A 17,879-nucleotide genomic window follows, 5' to 3' on the forward strand; every position below is an offset into this window, starting at 1 on the left:
TGCATTCGCCCCCAGAGGAAGCAGCATTTTATAGCTGTAGGGATGGCCAGTGTTTACAATCGCTTCTGGATTAGGCTTCGGCTACAGTCTAGATTTACGGCCAATGTGGGTTAGGTCCAATGGTATCAGATTTTCACGAGCTGTTCTTGTGAAACGTCCATCATCTTAAATCTTACAAGGTCAGATATTTGGGGCGGGGGGATTTCTCTCCAGCCACATCTGAAAATAAACCCTTCCAATACAGGGTCTGCAATCAAAGTTGCATGGGATTTTAATCCAAGCCATCTCATCTCTGTGCCCCAACTATGGTGATCCTGGCCTGCATCATAGCAGCAAAACATCCATAAAGCACCAGTTCAACAAGGGTAATATGTCCCCATGAGGGTCCTGAATTGATGCGGTACTTAAGCAAGCAAGTAGGTTCTATCCCTTTCTCCTCTGTCGTGTCTGTTTAGATTTTAAATTCTTTTTAGGCAGAGCTATCGATTGCTCTGTATTTGTACAGCACCTAGCACTCTGGGCCCTGCTCTTGGGTGGCACTACTGTGAGCAGTGTGATTAACTGGAGAACTTTAATCACATGGGTAGTTCTATTGAAGCAACTGACTTCAGTGGCACTGGTCCTGTTCGTGTGCTTGATGCGTATACACTTGCATAAGTTTGCATAAGTATCTCGCTAACTCAAGGGCTACATAATCCCTCCCAAGGGAGCAATGGAGCCCAGGGCCATATGGCCGTGTCAATGAGTTGGAAAACTGCCATAAAAGGCCTGACTGCAAATTGCCATCTTCAGCTTAGTCAAGAGCTCTGTTCTGCTGGCTTCCCCCGGCCCCTTTGACGCTAATGTCTCCCCACACTCTCACCTGGCAATGACTGGGGCTCACTTTTTGAGCTGCTTGTGTTCCAACCTGGCCCAGAGCAATTTTGTTTCAAGCACTTTTTCATTTCCTGCTAACTGTCTTTTGGCAACTGATGCAACTGATGCTCCACAGTTTGTGGGGTTCCATCTGCTCCCCTAACAGCTGTTTACTCAGGTGCTTCTTTGACCTGTGCACCCTTCATAACACCTAACATTGCTCCCGGGAAAAGGGACAAGCAAGCCGCACCCTCTGCTGCCCTCTAGCGGAGACACTCCGCATTACAAGACACTTCAATTTGGCCACATTCGGACGCTCTTCTTGGTAGTGATTCGTTTTTCCGTGTTTCGAGGCACCGTTTCTTTTTCTTTGCATATTTTTAAATGGGCAGAATAACAGCCCTGCTGCAGCAGCACATAAATAACAGCGCACAAGGCGTAAGGAGTCAGTGGCGTTTACCCTTCTTGTCTGTTAATGCTTGTTGACGACTGCCACTGCTCGCCCAAGGTGAGTGGCTTTTAGGCTGGGGAAAGCAGCTGGCAATACGAAGAGCCACACTTCAATAATGCATCACAAAAGCTTCCAGCCAGCCGCAGCAGGAGGACTGGAAAGTGTAACGGATAGTAGGAGCTGACCCGCAAAATCCTGTTACTTGTTTTATGCGTCCGCGTCCCTGCAAACTATTTCCAGAGAGAGGGGGAAATACACAGGAAATGAAACCACAAGGGAAAAACAAAGGGGCGCAGTTCCCCAGCCACCCACAGCCTGGATAGAAACGGCAAAATCGGGGGGGGGGGGGGGAACGGCAGTCATCAGTATAGACAGAACCCGCCGGAGAAAGGGAACTAACCGGGCTTTGGGCGGTGGGATGGGGAGGCCAACTTTGGTACCTACATTAGAGCGGGAAAAAATCGAGGAAGCTAAATAACTTTACACACACACACACACACACACACACACACACACACACACACACACACACACACACACACACATATGTACGTGTGTTGGGATCACAAAGCCTTATCCGGCATATTTGTATGTAATTGACAGACAATAGCCAGCGATTTCCCGCCCCCCTCCCTCGCTCCACTTCTGCCCGCAGGCAGGTCCCTGAACTGCCCGGGAGCCCCCTCTGGGCTGAAACAGACCAGCCCGGAGCCGGGGCGCTTCTGGCCGAGCAGGGAGCAGGCACCGTGTATCCAAGAGGAGGGTGGCACCGAATCCAGCTGGAAGTGGAGGGGGGGGTCATTGCAAAGTGCCCAGGAAATTGCACGAGCCCCGTCTCATCCGGGGGTGGGGGGCTCTGCATGCCCCGGGGATCGGGCTCCAGCAATGCAGCAGGATGGTCGCCCCCCTCCCAGCGCAGGCAGGCACAAGCGGCCGTGCACGAAGCCGCGCCCCCGGAGGGCCCGGCCAGCCGGCTGCAAGCAGCAGCCTCCCCGGGCTGTGACGCTGCCGAGGGGCGGGCACGGCCAGCTCTATATAAAGCCAGCGGCGCCCGGGGTCGCTCACATCGGACTCGCAGCCTGCCCAGGAGAGCGGTCGCCCAGTGGCCAGCCGTTCCCCAGACCCTCCTTCCATGAGACCCGCCGCCATGATCAAGAAGCTGTGCCAGAGCGAGTCCGAGCTGAGCATCCCGGCCAAGAACTGCTACCGCATGGTGGTGCTGGGCTCCTCCAAGGTGGGCAAGACGGCCATCGTCTCCCGCTTCCTGACGGGCCGCTTCGAGGAGCAGTACACGCCCACCATCGAGGACTTCCACCGCAAGTTCTACAGCATCCGCGGCGAGGTCTATCAGCTGGACATCCTGGACACGTCGGGCAACCACCCCTTCCCAGCCATGCGGCGCCTCTCCATCCTGACAGGTACGGCGGGGCCCCCAGCCATCCCGGGGCCGGGGGGCTGCAGCGCCCCTCTGGGGAGGGAAGGGAGCCGCGGACAGTCCCAGCTGGGAATGCTCTGTGCCGGGGTCAGGGGACAGTCACAGCTCTCTCTGTGCCACTTCTCCCGCTTGCCAAGCGATGGGGAGGATTTTATATGTGCCGCTGATAGGCCCGGGTGGGATCGAACCTGGGACTCCTGGAGTTCAGTGCAGGAGCCTCTACCCCATGAGCTAAAAGCAAGAGGGCTGTTAGCTGAGGCTGGAGAGCAGACACATTAATCTCTCTCTAAGTGGTCTTGGTGCCACTAGATGAGACAGCACCATACCCAGACGGTGTGTGAGTTATACTATGAGAGTGAACCAAGCTAGGGCCGGGTGGGTGTGTTTACCCAACACCCATGCAGCGGGGCTGGAACAAGTTGTATATTGGGGGGGCTGAGAGCCATTGAACCAAACTGTAAGCCCTGTATAGGATGGAAACCACTTCAAGCTGGGGAGTGCGGCAGCCCCTATGCACCCGTGTGTCCCCAGTGGTTTGCTCACACATGGCATGCCTTGCAATGTAAATCTAAAAGCAAAGCCTGGAGCTCGCATAGCTGCTTCTCTCCCCAGCTGCGTCCTCACAGTCCAGCCAAGCCCCTCTACCCAGGCTGGAATTTGCATGCAAGCTCAGAAAACAGCCTGGTGCAGGGAGTTTGCAAACTTTATTTCCCTAGGCAAAGGTGCGAGGAAATAGGGAAATGCAGAGCACTGCTGCTGGTTAGTGGCAGGGTTCATTAGGGGCTGTCCATAAATTACCTAGGCATATTTTGTTTTTGAAGAAGACTCCCAACCCTGAAACAAACACACAATTCCATCCTAAAGTGCAGTCGTTTATGGACAGCCCTTAGGGCAGTGCTGAGGTTGGGGAGCTGATTGGGGATAGGGCTCTGCCTCCATCCAGGACCAAGTCCTAACGTGCCTTCTCTCTGTCCCCCTCTCGCCTACAGGAGATGTCTTCATCCTGGTGTTCAGCTTGGATAACCGGGACTCCTTTGAGGAGGTGCAGCGGCTGAAGCTGCAGATCCTGGAAACCAAGTCGTGCCTGAAGAACAAGACCAAGGAGAACATGGAGGTGCCCCTCGTCATCTGTGGCAACAAGGGCGACCGAGACTTCTACCGGGAGGTCGAGCCCCGGGAGATCGAGCAGCTGGTCGGGGCAGACCCTCAGAAATGTGCCTACTTTGAGATCTCAGCTAAGAAGAACAGCAGCCTGGACCAGATGTTCCAAGCACTCTTTGCTATGGCCAAGCTGCCCAGTGAGATGAGCCCGGACCTGCACCGCAAGGTCTCGGTGCAGTACTGTGACATGCTGCACAAGAAGGCGCTCAAGGGCAAGAAGCTGTTGAAGGAAGGGGCCGAGGGCAGCGGTGGGGAAGCCTACGGCATCGTGGCCCCCTTTGCCCGCCGGCCCAGTGTGCACAGTGACCTCATGTACATCCGGGAGAAGGCCATCGGTGGCAGCCAAGCCAAGGACAAGGAGCGCTGTGTGATCAGCTAGGAGCCTCCTGCTGCCCCGCTCCCCGACCTCCCCAAAAAGTGAGGGAGATACATGGGGGGGGGGGAGCTTGTTTGATAATAAACTCTGGCTGCCCAGGGGTGGTATGTGCCTCAGCCAGGGTGGCATCTGCCCCGGGGGCAGGTTACCTCCCACGCTCTGCCCAAGGGGATGATTTGCATCTGCTGTCCTCTGCACCCACTTTTGGGGTGCAATGGGGTGGGGGCTGCTGCTGCTGCTGGGGACACCCTCCCCCCCACACCCCCCAAGGGTGAGAGACTGAGAACTTTATGAGCACAGACGAGGTACCTGGGAGTGGAAAGACATTGACTCTAAGGCACCTTCCCACCTTCGCCAGCATAGGCCAGTGCACTGCCTTACAGAAGATGGGGGCGGGGGGAAATACGGTTTGGACTTGAGAAACCAGCCAACACTGAGCTCTGGAAAGGGGCTTTGTGTGTGCATGTGCGTCGGCATTTCTGAGCCAGGAGAGCTGCAGGAGGACACTTCGGCTGTTGCAATCATCTGGCAGGCCTCTTTACTGGCCCCTCTTACGGAAGCAGAGATGGGTGTGTGGGTGGGTGTCAAAAACTGACTTTTGTTTACATTTGTCTTGTCTGATTTGGAGAAAAAAAAGCGCATTTTTTTTTAAATAGGCACTTTATGTAGGGTAGTGTGTGTCCTGGACATGAACAAAATCTTATCCAAGTGTTTTCTACGCTCCATGTTCTATGTTTACTATTTTTTCTACAAAAATAAAACCGTTTTTTAAATTAATCTGTGCTGGGTTTGTCTTTGGTTCCTCACTGTGTTTCTCAGCATTATCAAAGCCTCATCCTATGTGCTATGGAACATCTATACTGAAGCTGAGCAACTGTGTTTACTTATGATAGCCCCCTCAAATCAAAACCTTTCCTCTACGTACTTCCCTTCATCCCCAGAGCAAAGATTCCCCTTACTGAAAGTGCTTGACAAGATTTATTTCAACACAACAAAGTAATTAGGGGGAGAGGTGAAATGAACTGTGCTGCCAAAACAGATCACTGATTGGACTAAAACTTTTTCTAATTACTGTACCTTGCATTGAACCATAGAGTGACATCTAGAGGGCAGATGGAAAAGTGAAATATTTCCAATCCTAGCCCATGAATGCATGTGATCATAAATACTAGCTGGGCATTTGTCATAGGAAATGTGGGTAAAATGAGACATGACACAACTTCATACTCAATTAAAATCACCCCTAGGACCAGGCATTACGGTAATAGAATAATCTCTTAGCCTGTTTTTCACACTTGAAACACACGCAATTTAATCATAAAAGGCTTTTTACAAATACTAATTTGCACTCAGATCAGAGAGACCTTTTCTCCTTTGCAACACACCTGAAGGAAACATTCCACTTAAAAAAAACCCCATACTTGCATTTGAAAGAACTGTTGTTCCAAGTAGCCAAGATTGCCAGAACTGAAAGAAAATGGGGAAGGAATAAATTCTCATTTGTTCTAGTTTGTTTACTTGGTGATTTTGACAACACGTTAGGGACTGGTTTTTCAGGGCTGCTGAATACCGCTAGCTCCCACTGAGCTCAATCGCTCAGATCCTCTGAAAAAGTAGGCCTTTTGTGTTTAGCCAGTCTCCTTGTTTCACTAGTCCGTTTTCCCTGTTACTTCCCTTGCCCCCTACCCCAGCAATAGGGGCCAGAAATATATTTTTAATTTAAAGATAAGGAAAATGTGCGTATGAAACCATAAAAATAGGCCAGGAAACTGATGTAGCATCTGAAACACCTTTTAATACATTTAAAAAAAAAACAAACCAACCACCTGACTGGATTTTAAGTTGAAGGGGTCACTTTCACCTGCAACTCCACATTTCTCTGGACTTATACTTGATTCTTCCATCTCTTGAGTACGTGCACAGTTCACTGGAATGTATATTGAAAACAAAATGGATTATTTCACCATCTGAAACAGATGCCAAATGTACTGATCTTAGACAATGGCTGGCAGAAATGCACTGCCCGTGTTCATTTTCTAGTGTGTATTTTAAGAGTTCTGTTTCACTGACAAAGGAAGGTTTATCCCAGGCCACATTTGCATCTTCCCAAAGAAATGAGTTTAGCACTATTTTAAATGGGGTGCAGAGTGGCATATAATAAGCAAGCTGCTAGTAATTTGGACTATCCCACCAGCATGGTGTCCCTGACCTTACCAGAAACACTTTCCTTCTGGCTGGCAAAGGGAAAGCAATTTCAAAACAGAGCTTGTTGCTCTTTATAGGAATGAACTTTATCTCTCTTCCGGGCACTCTACTGGCTTCTCTGTGTCCTTGTGTTATATGCAAATAACCTGCATTCTAGTGACTGGCACAGTATTTCATCATAATTTATAAAAGCACTTCACAAGAAAGGCTGGGACCCAGCCAACCCTGGGCGCACATGCTTGAAACTGTACACATAATACTTTTATTAGCCAGAGAGATACAGTGCCACTTACTGAGATCGCCTATGATAACCGGGTTTACCTCCATTTCCCATGGAAGGGGCAGGCAGGCAACAGGAAATTCTGAGCTAGGACTCAGCAAGCTGCCCCTTGCTCTGTTTGAACACGATCCAATGGTCAGCAATTTTCATGAGTTGTAACCGGAGGCGCCCCTCAGTTACTTCCATGGAAACCCACTGGGACGGATTCTCATCTCTGGGTCCAGTGCACTGAAGCCAATGTGTTTACATCAGGAATGAATCAGAGCAGACAATGGCCCAATCCACCACCACCCAGATCCCCAATCCAAGCAATTGCTGCACTCTTCCCCGTCAAGTCTACTTGTCCTCCTGCCTCTAGTTTCTACAGTTGAAATACTGGGGGGTGAATTTGCTTCTTGTGAAAGCGAAGGTAACGCAGGCCTGGCTAGCACTACTCCCGGCCTGGCCAACGCATCTCAGTCTGAGTCAAGTCCCAGGTTCCCCTTGAGCAGAGACCAGCTCTTATGCTGTAGTGTGTGGTGGCCGCAGTGGCCATGGGGTGAGGGAAACGAACCCACAACTGTTTTTATCCTTGTGACTAAGGCCCGGATCCTGCAAACCTCACTCCTGTGGCAGGGCGGGGCTCTTACACCTGAGTTGCACCCACGTCTGAAGAAATGAAAGGTTGGAGGCCTTAATCCAGAGTCACCAGCCTATCTATGGGCTAAACTCTTCCCTGGTGCAGCTCCACTGACTTGAATGGCCCAGTTGCTGCTAGTTGGCTATAGGGCCAATTTCCCTTCCCATCTCCATGAGGCTGTTTACCAGATACTTGTCTGGGTCCTGCGCTGGATCTGCACAAAGCACTTCATCTCCATCCATAGCTGGGGGGGTGGGGAGGGTGTAACACAGTAGTGGACAAGCGTCCCAAATGCAGGAAGAAGCCCATGTAGGCAGGCAGTGGATTCTGCCCTTGATTAAAGTACTCTGGGGCATGCAGCTGGCCTCCGAGAGATTCTGCCGGGAGTGACACTGCCTATGTGAGTTGGGAATCGAGGTACCTAAATCCCTGTGACGTTCACTCAGAGCTGAGCACTGACCACTCCTTTTAAAATTCCCAGACTAAATCTACTAGGCTATTTGGCCCCAGCCCTGCTTTTAGAAAAGCAATGGAAGGATAAAGCACCCAGAACAGCTCCGCGGTCTCCTGTGCTTTCAGAATATCCCTGTGCCGGCCTCGCAGGCTCAGTACAGATGCAAATGCCACTCAGGGTTTTCAAATCTTTACTCGGATCATCTCAGATACAAACATCACTTATGCAAAAAAAATAAAGATGATAAATACAAAAGCAGGTGTAACCAATCCTGTCTCTCCAGACACACACTCTGCAACCGGCGCACGGGGAACTGCATCCACTGCCTCCTGGGAGCAGGACAGGGAGCTTCATTCTGCTCTTTTCAGTCCCATCCCTCCCACCCACTTTGCCCAGCGTCGATTTCCACAAAAGGGAAGAAAATGCCCCCTCTTTCTGGCTGCAGGCAGTAATGTCAGCACCAGATCATTTACTCCTCATAACGAGGGGGAAGCGTAATCCCTCCTGCGCGCTTGCATTAAAATAAAAAAAAAAAGACGCACTCCAGAACAGAGATATATATAAATACACGCAGTCCCACAGCAGATCAAAGCAAACGTACCGCTGTAATCAACATACGTCAGGTACACAATGTTCTCCAGGGCTAATGTCACGTGGCTGTGATCCACACAGCAGCAACCTTGTAGGAAGAAGACAGAAAAGAAGGGGAGGAGATGTCTTGCTTTCCCCTGGGGCCCCAGTTCCATACAGCAGAGTCCCGTCCCGTCCCTTCCCTCCTACTCCTTGGGGATTTCAAACATGCAAAGGCTCTTGTATTTCTGTAGCAGTTCGTTCTTGGTCCTGACTTGCTCCCTCAGGCTGCGCAGCTGCTGTTGCTGCTGCTCGGGGCTCACACCGATGCCGGGCATGGCGCTGATCATCTTTCTCATCTCCTGGAATTTGGTCTTGAGTTCGTTCAGCACCTGGTGGACATCCTGGCTGTCCTTGTCCATGCTGCAGGGAAGCAGAGAGCAGATACAACAGTTCACATCTTGCATCAGACTCACTCACGGGGCTACGTCCATCCCTACACAGACTCCTCTGCAGCCACTCACCGGAAACTGTCAGGGATGAGTTCACTCTACTGCGCCCGCCCACGTCCATACATCCACCCTGAGAAGAGGGGCGCAGCCACGGGCGGTTAGCTACATATGCCAACTCTGACACAACTGCCGATATTCTGGGAAGCCCCTGTTAAGTGACGTTAGCCCTACAGCCTCATGACAGCTCTGGATCACTGTGTCTTGTTGAACGCACACACCCAGGGGATAGTCACACTTGTCAGGGGCAGACGGCTTAAGGCTCTAACGTTTACCATGAATCAGGCCAACTTTCCCCCCTGTTAAGCCCCCATCCCTCTCCCTTTAAAGAAGTCTCTTATCACCATCCCGTTCCTCTGGCTAGAAAGGCTGCATGGGATCCCTTCTGGAGCCTCTCAACAACATTCGTTGATCAGCCAGGGTGTGTCACCACAATATGATGCACATTGTCCTCTTACCGTAGAGCTTGCCATGCCCACCCTCGCCCCCGGGGCTTTTCTCTCTTCCTAGCCCAGAGGGTGAGACAGAACCAGTGCCCCCAGCTGTCCTGGCAGCTGAGCCGCAATGCTGAAGGACCCCAGGCCTATATGGTCTCCCCCAGCTTCTGTGACTCATGCTCACAGGTCCTGCCTCCTGTTGCACTTTCCAGATGTGAACAAATGGTTTCACCTTGAATGAGCAGGAGAGGGGCTGGCGGGGAGGAGGAGGGACTGAGAGCCAACAGGAGCCAGGCTCAGAGCAGGGAAGCTGCGGGTGCACATCCCTCCACGCAGCCTCCGCCTCGACCTGCAACATGCCTTGCTGCCTTCAGCCTGCCATCCTCACCCCCTCCACAGCTTTGCCAATGCTACTCCGCAGCCGTTCCTGCTATTCCAGTCCATGGCTCCCTACGTCCAGCTCTGCCTCCAGCATCCTGTTATTCCAGCCCTGGGTAGCATAGGATCAGATCTGTTTTGAGGCAGCACTGTCCAGCAGATAAGGACTCAGGAGACTTGGGCTCTATTCCCAGCTCTGCCACTAACCTGCTAGGGGACCTTGGGCAAGTCACCCCCTACTATACCTCAGTTTCCCCTCCCTCCTTTTGCCTATCTCCTCTACTTAGACTGTGCACTCTTCAAGGCAGGGACTAGCTCTTACTACATGTACGTACAGCACCTAGCACAGTGGGGATCCGATTTTGGTTTGGGGCCTGTAATACAAATCATTAATAAACAACAGCAACACTGGTAGCTGACAGGAATCAGATGCATTCTACCATTCAAGCTACAAACAAGTTCCTTGAACTAAAAAATAAGGAACGCCAGAGAAAACCATGCTGCACAGACTCCAAAGGACTCTCTCTCTTGCCGAGGGGACAGTAACGTACCCAGAAAGGAGAGACGGTGCCCTATTTTTAAAACAGCTGCTTCCTCAGCATGCTCCATTTTTTGAAATAGCTGCTTCACTTCACACCAGGGCAGCTCATTAGTATCTGCGATGCCATTGTTAACACTTACAAAAGTCTCCCCTGGCTCAGAGGAACAGGCAAGAATTTGCTTCCCTGCTTTGGAAAACAATTGCTAATGGATTGGGGTTGGAAGGCCTGCTCAACAGCCAGCTCTAAAAATAAAGCCTGCTTGGCACTGCAGGGGCAGAGGGGGACTCAGTCATTTGGGGAATAATGACCCAGCTCAAAGGGAAACGTTTAAGCAGAGAGTGCCCATTGGTTTGAATATTAATTCTTTCCAAGCTTACTCAGGTAGGACATTTTACCAGCAAAATATTCATCATGCTCTTTGTACGTAAAACTGCAGATGGATGCTGTGACTGAGCTGTCAGTGAGAAAGTATCTAAATTGTGATCAATCATGAACACTCAGGTAGAATTGAATGACTGCGGGTAGGCCCTTTCGGAGAAACAAGTTCATCTAATCATTGACTGGCCTCCTCGCTCTCCCGCCGGTGTAACTCTAACTTCAGCGGGATCACTCCTGATTTACACCACCAGGAGAGTTTAGAAATAAGGCCCTACACGTCTGCGAGAGCCTGCTCCACAGTCTGTGGAAAGACGCCTACTCACTCAATGACATTTGGATCAAGCCTCGAGAGCGGTGGAGCTTTTTAGACTGAGGGCAAAGAGCTGGCAGAAATTCCAGGGATTGAAACAACAGGCAAGGGTGTGTGTTCTTGAAGGTCTGTTAGCTTACAACACGCATCCCCAATGACACTGGAGATCCGAGACACGCTACCTTATGCTCAAGTCCCAACTTCATGATAAGCGACCATTTGTCAGGATGAGACATTTGCAATCTGCCAGGGTTATGATGGAATACTCCCTAGCACAGGAAAGCTCAGCTCCCCAGCTGCCAGTTGGATGAAACATCACTCTCTAATGCTAGCAGTTAAAGAGGCTGGCTGCTAAAATCATGCTGGAATTGACACAGGGACAGGTGAGTGAATGGTGATCAGAGGAGAGTGGATAGCCCAGGGATGGGCAATGGGACACCGGGGGCCTTTCATCAAACCTTCTCATTGTAGACATGCGCAGCCTCCCAAACCCGCCTTGTATGGTCACCATCGAGATCCTTCCTGAAACTCCCCTCCTCCTACGACACTCACCAGCCGGTGAGTTCAAAATGATCACTTCAGTTATTCCCCCTCCTATGTTCATTCCCCAGTGTGTCTTGCTTTCCCTGGGCCTGTGTGTCAGATTGCAAAGTCTTTGTGCATGTCTACACTGCAGTTAGATACCCACGGCTGGCCCTTGCCGGCTCACTCGGACTCGGGCTAAGGGGCTGTTTAATTGCAATGTAGACGTTCGTGCTGAGGCCTTTACCTCCAAGTGCTCCCTGAAGAACAGGGTTAAGACACCAGGGTGGGGCAGCGTGGCAGGAGTTGGCACTGCCATCCTCTGTGTTGACCCTGTTTTGTGCGTACATGGCAGTCTTCAGTGTCCAGGGCTGTTAAGCCAACCCTGACTTCGCACAAACAAAACATGTGAAAAGGGGGTTATCAGAATGTCAGGGCTAGAACTCCTCAGGTGGCCCCAGATATACCGTACTTGTCCAGACACTGATCCTGAATCAGAAAAACAAAATTTGGATCGCTGACATGAGATGATCCACCATCCTCTTTTTAAGGAGCTAGAGCAGGAAAATGTTTCTGAACTGGCCTGCGCTGACCAGGCCTTTACTGTGTGTTTGTCTAGCACAATTAGATGCAACTCAAATCCAAGATAGACATTGATTTTTAGATTCCAGGTTTACACTGCAGGCACGGTTCAGTTACTGAATCCGACTGACCTATGCTCACGAGAGAAACAACACCTGATTTAAAAACGCATTTCTTGAACGCCGGAGATCAGCCAACTTGAGACAGGTTTCAGAGTGTTAGCCATGTTAGTCTGTATCAGCAAAAACAACGAGGAGACCTTGTGGCACCTTAGAGACTAACACATTTATTTGGGCATAAGCTTTCATGGGCTAGAACTTTCTCAGAAACCCTGAGCCAGATCATCAGCAGGTGTAAACTCCACAGCACCTGCCCTGATTTACCCCAGCGGAGGCTCTGGCCCACAGTGTCAATGCGGGAAAGGTACAAGCAGATCAAGATGAATCAAAAAGTAATGAAAATAACTTAAAGCTAATCAAGCCTGGAGCTAAACGGCCTCATTAAATCAAAGCAGCAGGTAGAACCGAAGGTGTTGTGGAAGGAATTCCAACACACTCAATGCAGGAACGTTACTTGCATTTTACCACCCATGAAAGGGGATTGCCATCCCCTTCCTTGACCCTAGTGACTCATGGTACCCACCCATGCTGCCTGGCCCCAGAATGCCATGCTGCTAGGCTTCAGATAGCAGGTGACATGCCAGGAACACTAATCTCTGCCAGGGATGCCCTCCTTGCTGAAGAGGAGGGAAGCCCAAGCCTTCGCCCTGAATGGCTCCACAAGCCGAGTGTTGGCCATTCTCTGTAGTGTGGCTGGTGGCCTGGGGCAAGCAGCGGACCCAGGATGGAGGGGATCACCAGAACCCTAGTGATCTCAGCCCTCTGGAAAGCAAAGTGTGGCTCACCCCCTAATTCTCTGTTTGTGAGATGGGGGGATACTGAGAGATACCCCAACAACCTCTGGGAGGGCGGGGGGGATCCCTAGTGATCTCTCTGCTCCGGGGGGTGTGTGTGAAAAGATCCCCAGATCTCTAAAGGACAAGGGGAACCCCAGCGAGACCCCTGGAGCTGTCCCATGGGATATCCCCAGAGATCTCTCTGCAGAACGGGGCGCTGGCGGGACCCCCGGGATCTCTCCCCGGAGATGGCCGGGGGGGGACCCCAGAGCAGCGCCGCTGTAGGGGCGGGGGGGGGAGCGGGCACATTACCATTTGATGATATCATGGACCAGGGGCAGGAAGGAGAAAGCCTCCTGGCCCGGCTGCTGGGAAGGCGGCTGCTGGGGCGGCGGCTGGAGCTGGGGCTTCTGCTCTCCCTGCTGCTCCAGGGGCTGCGGGGCTTGGAGCTGGGGCGGCGGCTGCTGCTGCTCCTCCACCGGCCGCACCCCCACACCAGCCCCGCCGGTAGCCATGGTCCCCCGGCCCCCTCCGGCTGCAGACAGTCGCGGCTAATGCGCGTCCTCCAAGCCCGGCCCCTTGCAACCAGAGATAGGCCGATTGCAGCCGCGGCACCTCTCTAACACGTCAGACGCGCTGGGGGTGTGCAGCGGCCTGGCTCGTCCTGCCTGCTGCAATGTCCGGGGCTGGGGGCCCCGCGCTGCCTGCTGCAATGGGGCTCGGTGCCGTCTGCTGTAATGCCCGAGGCTGGGGGCCCCGCGCTGCCTGCTGCAATGGGGCTCGGTGCCGTCTGCTGTAATGCCCGAGGCTGGGGGCCCCGCGCTGCCTGCTGCAATGGGGCTCGGTGCCGTCTGCTGTAATGCCCGAGGCTGGGGGCCCCGCGCTGCCTGCTGCAATGTCCGGGGCTGGGGGCCCCGCGCTGCCTGCTGCAATGGGGCTCGGTGCTGTCTGCTGTAATGCCCGAGGCTGGGGGCCCCGCGCTGCCTGCTGCAATGGGGCTCGGTGCCGTCTGCTGTAATGCCCGAGGCTGGGGGCCCCGCGCTGCCTGCTGCAATGTCCGGGGCTGGGGGCCCCGCGCTGCCTGCTGCAATGGGGCTCGGTGCTGTCTGCTGTAATGCCCGGGGATGGGGGCTCGGTGCTGCCTGCTGCAATGGGGCTCGTCCTGCCTGCTGCAATGGGGCTCGGTGCTGCCTGCTGCAATGCCCGCGGCTGGGGGCCCCGCGCTGCCTGCTGCAATGCCCGCGGCTGGGGGCCCCGCGCTGCCTGCTGCAATGCCCGCGGCTGGGGGCCCCGCGCTGCCTGCTGCAATGCCCGCGGCTGGGGGCCCCGCGCTGCCTGCTGCAATGCCCGCGGCTGGGGGCTCGCTGCATCCAGGGGCATCGCACTGGGGGCTGGGCTGCAGCCGTGCAGCGGGCGGCTCCCGCCTAGGGGTGCAGGAGCGTGTTTGCTGGGGGTTGCTGTGCTGCATGCATGAGACAAGCGGCGAGGGCCAGGGAGTTGGGGGCGGCTGGGGTAGGAGCAATCGGCCCGGCCCTTTAGCTGAGCTCTCTGCCCATTGCCCGAAATGTTGGCCCCGCCTGGAGAGAGTGGGGCACCTTGTGCAGTTCTCTAGTTCAATGGGTCTCAAATTTCTGCCCTGGTGACCCCTTTCACGTAGCAAACCTCCCAGAGGTAACCCACCCCCACACACATTAAAAACACTTTTAAAAAATATTTAACACTATTATAAATGCAGGGTTTGGGGTGGAGGCTGACAGCTCACAACTCCGCATGTGACAACCGTGTGACCCCCCCCCCCTTGCAGAACCTCTGCTTTAGTTGCTTGTGTGCAGACATCCTCCCACTCGTGGGATTAATTTTAAGTCGTGTTAAAAGGCCTTCCCGTGAGGGAGGATTTTGGGCCCTGCACAGGGATCAGTTTTTAAAATCACTCATTTGCTGCCTTATTTTTGTGGCTCTCACAAAAATGAAAGGGAGCTTGTTCTGCCGCAGCGTTAACCAGCCCTTCTAGCTGGGGTAGTATCAACCTTGGGGTCTAGTGTGTAGTCCCTGATTTGCGTGTTAGTGGGTTGTGTTCAACGCTGCAGAAGACTGGTGTGTGTGTGTGTCTGTCCATCCTTCGGTGACCAGATATCCCGATTTTATAGCGACAGTCCTGATTTTGGGGTCTTTTTCTTATATAGGCTCCTATTACCTCCCACCCTTGCCCAATTTTTCACATTTGCTGTCTGGTCACCCTAGTGTGTCTGCACATTACACACACACACAGTGAACAGAGAGCTGTTAATAAACAGTTCAGTTAGGGACCCACAAGGAAAAATCAAATGCACCAATACAAAATAGGGAATAGCAGGCGAGGCTCTGGTACTGCAGAAGAGGATCTGGGATTATTCCCAGATGCATATGAGTCAACAACATGATGGTGTTGTGAAAAAGGCAAATATGCGGGGGTGTATTAACAGGAGTGTTGTGCGTAAAACATGGGAGGTTATCATTCTGCTCTGCTTGGCACTGGTGAGGCATCAGCTGGAGTATTGTGTCCAGTTTTGGGTGCCACATAAGGGAAGATGTGGACAAATTGGAGAGAGTCCAGAGGCGAGTAGCAGAAATGAGAAAAGGTTTAGAAAATGTGATTTATGACAAAAGGGTGTTTTTTGTTTTTTAAAAAGGACATGTTTAGTCTGGAGAACAGAATGCTGATGGGGAACCTGGTAACAGGTTCTAATATGTTCGGGGCTGTTATAAATAGGTTGATGATTGATTGTTCTCCATGTCCAGTGAAGGTGGGAAAAGAAATAATCAGCTTAATCTGCCACAAGGGAGATTTAGTTCAGTTATTAGGAAAAACTTCCTGACTACCAAGGAGGTTAAGCACTGGAACAGGTTACCTATGGAAGGGGAATCCTGGAAGTTAGATGAACAGGGAAATACAACCTGGATGGAACTACTATTAGGTGAGTGCATAACTGATTGGAAAATCGTTCCCAGAGAGTAGTTATCAGTGGTTCACAGTCATGCTGGGAGGGCATAACAAGTGGAGTCCCGCAGGGATCGGTTCTGAGTCCAGTTTTGTTCAATATCTTCAGTGATTTAGATAATGGCATAGAGAGTACACTTCTAAAGTTTGCAGGCGATACCAAGCTGGGAGGGGTTGCAAGTGCGTTGGAGGATAGGATTAAAATTCAAAATGATCTGGACAAACTGGAGAAATGATATGACGTAAATAGGATGAAATTCAATAAGGACAAATGCAAAGTACTCCACTTAGAAAGGAACAATCAGTTGTACACAAACAAAATGGGAAATGACTGTCTAGGAAGGAGTACTACAGAAAGGGATTTAGGGGTCATAGAGAATCACAATCTAAATATGAGTCAACAATGTAACACTGTTGCAAAAAAAGCAAACATCATTCTGGGCTGTATTAGCAGGAGTGTTATAAGCAAGACACGGGAAGTAATTCTGCTCTACTCTGCACTGATTAGGCCTCAACTGGTGTATTGTTTCCAGTTCTGGGCACCACATTTCAGAAAAGAGGTGGACAAATTGGAGAAAGTCCAGAGAAGAGCAACAAAAATGATTAAAAGTCTCGAAAACATGACCTGTGAGGGAAGATTGAAAAAATTGGGTTTGTTTAGTCTGGAGAAGAGAAGACTGAGAGGGGACATGATAATAGTTTTTAAATACATAAAAGGTTGTTACAAGGAGGAAGGAGAAAAATCATTCTTAACCTCTGAGGATAGGACAAGAAGCAATGGACTTAAATTGCAGCAAGGGTGGTTTAGGTTGGACGTTAAGAAAAACTTCCTAACTGTCAGAGTGGTTAAGCACTGGAACAAATTGCCTAGGGAGGTGGTGGAATCTCCATCATTGGAGATTTTTAAGAGCATGTTGGACAAACACTTGTCAGGGATGGTCTAGCTAATACTCAGTCCTGCCATGAGTGTAGGGTACTGGACTAGATGACCTCTCGAGGTCCCTTCCAGTCCTATGAGTCTAAGTTTTTAAGAACAGGTTAGATGAACACCTGTCAGGGATGCCAGGGTCCTGCCTCAGAGCGGGGGTGGGGGAGTGGACTAGATGTCCTTCAAGGTCCTTTCCAGCCCTGTAATTCTATGCCCACGATGTTCTAGCAATACACCTGTCTGCAGACAAAGCAAAAACATTTTGGCATTTATTCTTTATTAATCAGTTTCCTTTGGTGTGACTTTGATTTAGCCTGGGATAACCTGTTTCGGTGGACTGTAAAAGTGCTGAGACGTGCTCAAAGTGCCTCAGAGATGGGCATTTTTACTTTAACCTGGAAGGAAATTATACTTAAATTAGTTTAGGGGAAGAAAACAATGGTAACAATTTAGGGCCTGATCTGGAAGCCTTTACAACCCCACAGCTCCCAGTGAATCAATAGGAGTTTTGTCTTTTGCAGCATAGGCCCCAGCTGCACTGAGCAAAATTACAAACTCTTCCCTTCTGGTTCCGCTCAACTAGGGTTAAACTGATGGGAGCTGTCCTATAGACACAGCTCCAGTGGCAGGATTGGGGATAGTGAAGTTGTATGGAAAAAGTCAGGTGTTCAAGTGAGTGCAACATAGACTGATAGGAAAAAAGACTTTCACTCTAAAGCCTTGATCCAAAGCGCAGTGAAGTCAATTGAAGGCCTCCCCTTACTTAAAGGGAACTTGGATTAGGGCCTCAGAAAGATGGTTCTACTGCACTTAAACGTTGGATTCAACACACTCGGATTATGTTTCTCTTTTGGTACAACAACACTAACAGTCACTGGGTTTTTTTCCTTCCTGGAGTGCTACACTCTACCCCGATATAATGTGACCCGATATAACGTGGATTCGGATATAACACGGTAAAGCAGTGCTCTGGGGGAGGGGGGCTGCGCACTGTGGCGGATCAAAGCAAGTTCTA

General features: G+C 51.3%; 3 protein-coding genes across 3 annotated transcripts; 1 reads left to right on the forward strand and 2 right to left on the reverse strand.

Moving 5' to 3' along the window:
- The first annotated feature begins 2,385 nt into the window (after window positions 1-2,385).
- Window positions 2,386-5,055, forward strand: RASD1 (ras related dexamethasone induced 1). The gene is made up of 2 exons (XM_050966600.1): window positions 2,386-2,724; window positions 3,731-5,055. Exons 1-2 carry the CDS (start codon window positions 2,439-2,441, stop codon window positions 4,279-4,281), a joined length of 837 nt encoding a protein of 278 aa, XP_050822557.1. The 5' UTR covers window positions 2,386-2,438; the 3' UTR covers window positions 4,282-5,055.
- A 2,954-nt stretch (window positions 5,056-8,009) lies between these two features.
- Window positions 8,010-13,513, reverse strand: MED9 (mediator complex subunit 9). The gene is made up of 2 exons (XM_050966611.1): window positions 13,272-13,513; window positions 8,010-8,829 (listed from the first exon to the last, which is right to left on the reverse strand). The coding sequence occupies exons 1-2, from the start codon at window positions 13,472-13,474 to the stop codon at window positions 8,613-8,615; spliced, it is 420 nt and encodes a 139-aa protein (XP_050822568.1). The 5' UTR covers window positions 13,475-13,513; the 3' UTR covers window positions 8,010-8,612.
- Window positions 13,514-13,586: 73 nt separating this feature from the next.
- On the reverse strand, window positions 13,587-14,339 carry LOC127058517 (basic salivary proline-rich protein 3-like). Its single transcript, XM_050968644.1, has one exon. The coding sequence runs from the start codon at window positions 14,337-14,339 to the stop codon at window positions 13,587-13,589; it is 753 nt and encodes a 250-aa protein (XP_050824601.1).
- Between the last annotated feature and the right edge of the window lie 3,540 nt (window positions 14,340-17,879).

This window comes from Gopherus flavomarginatus, chromosome 9, assembly GCF_025201925.1.
Source record: "Gopherus flavomarginatus isolate rGopFla2 chromosome 9, rGopFla2.mat.asm, whole genome shotgun sequence".
Classification (NCBI taxonomy): Eukaryota; Metazoa; Chordata; order Testudines; family Testudinidae; genus Gopherus; species Gopherus flavomarginatus.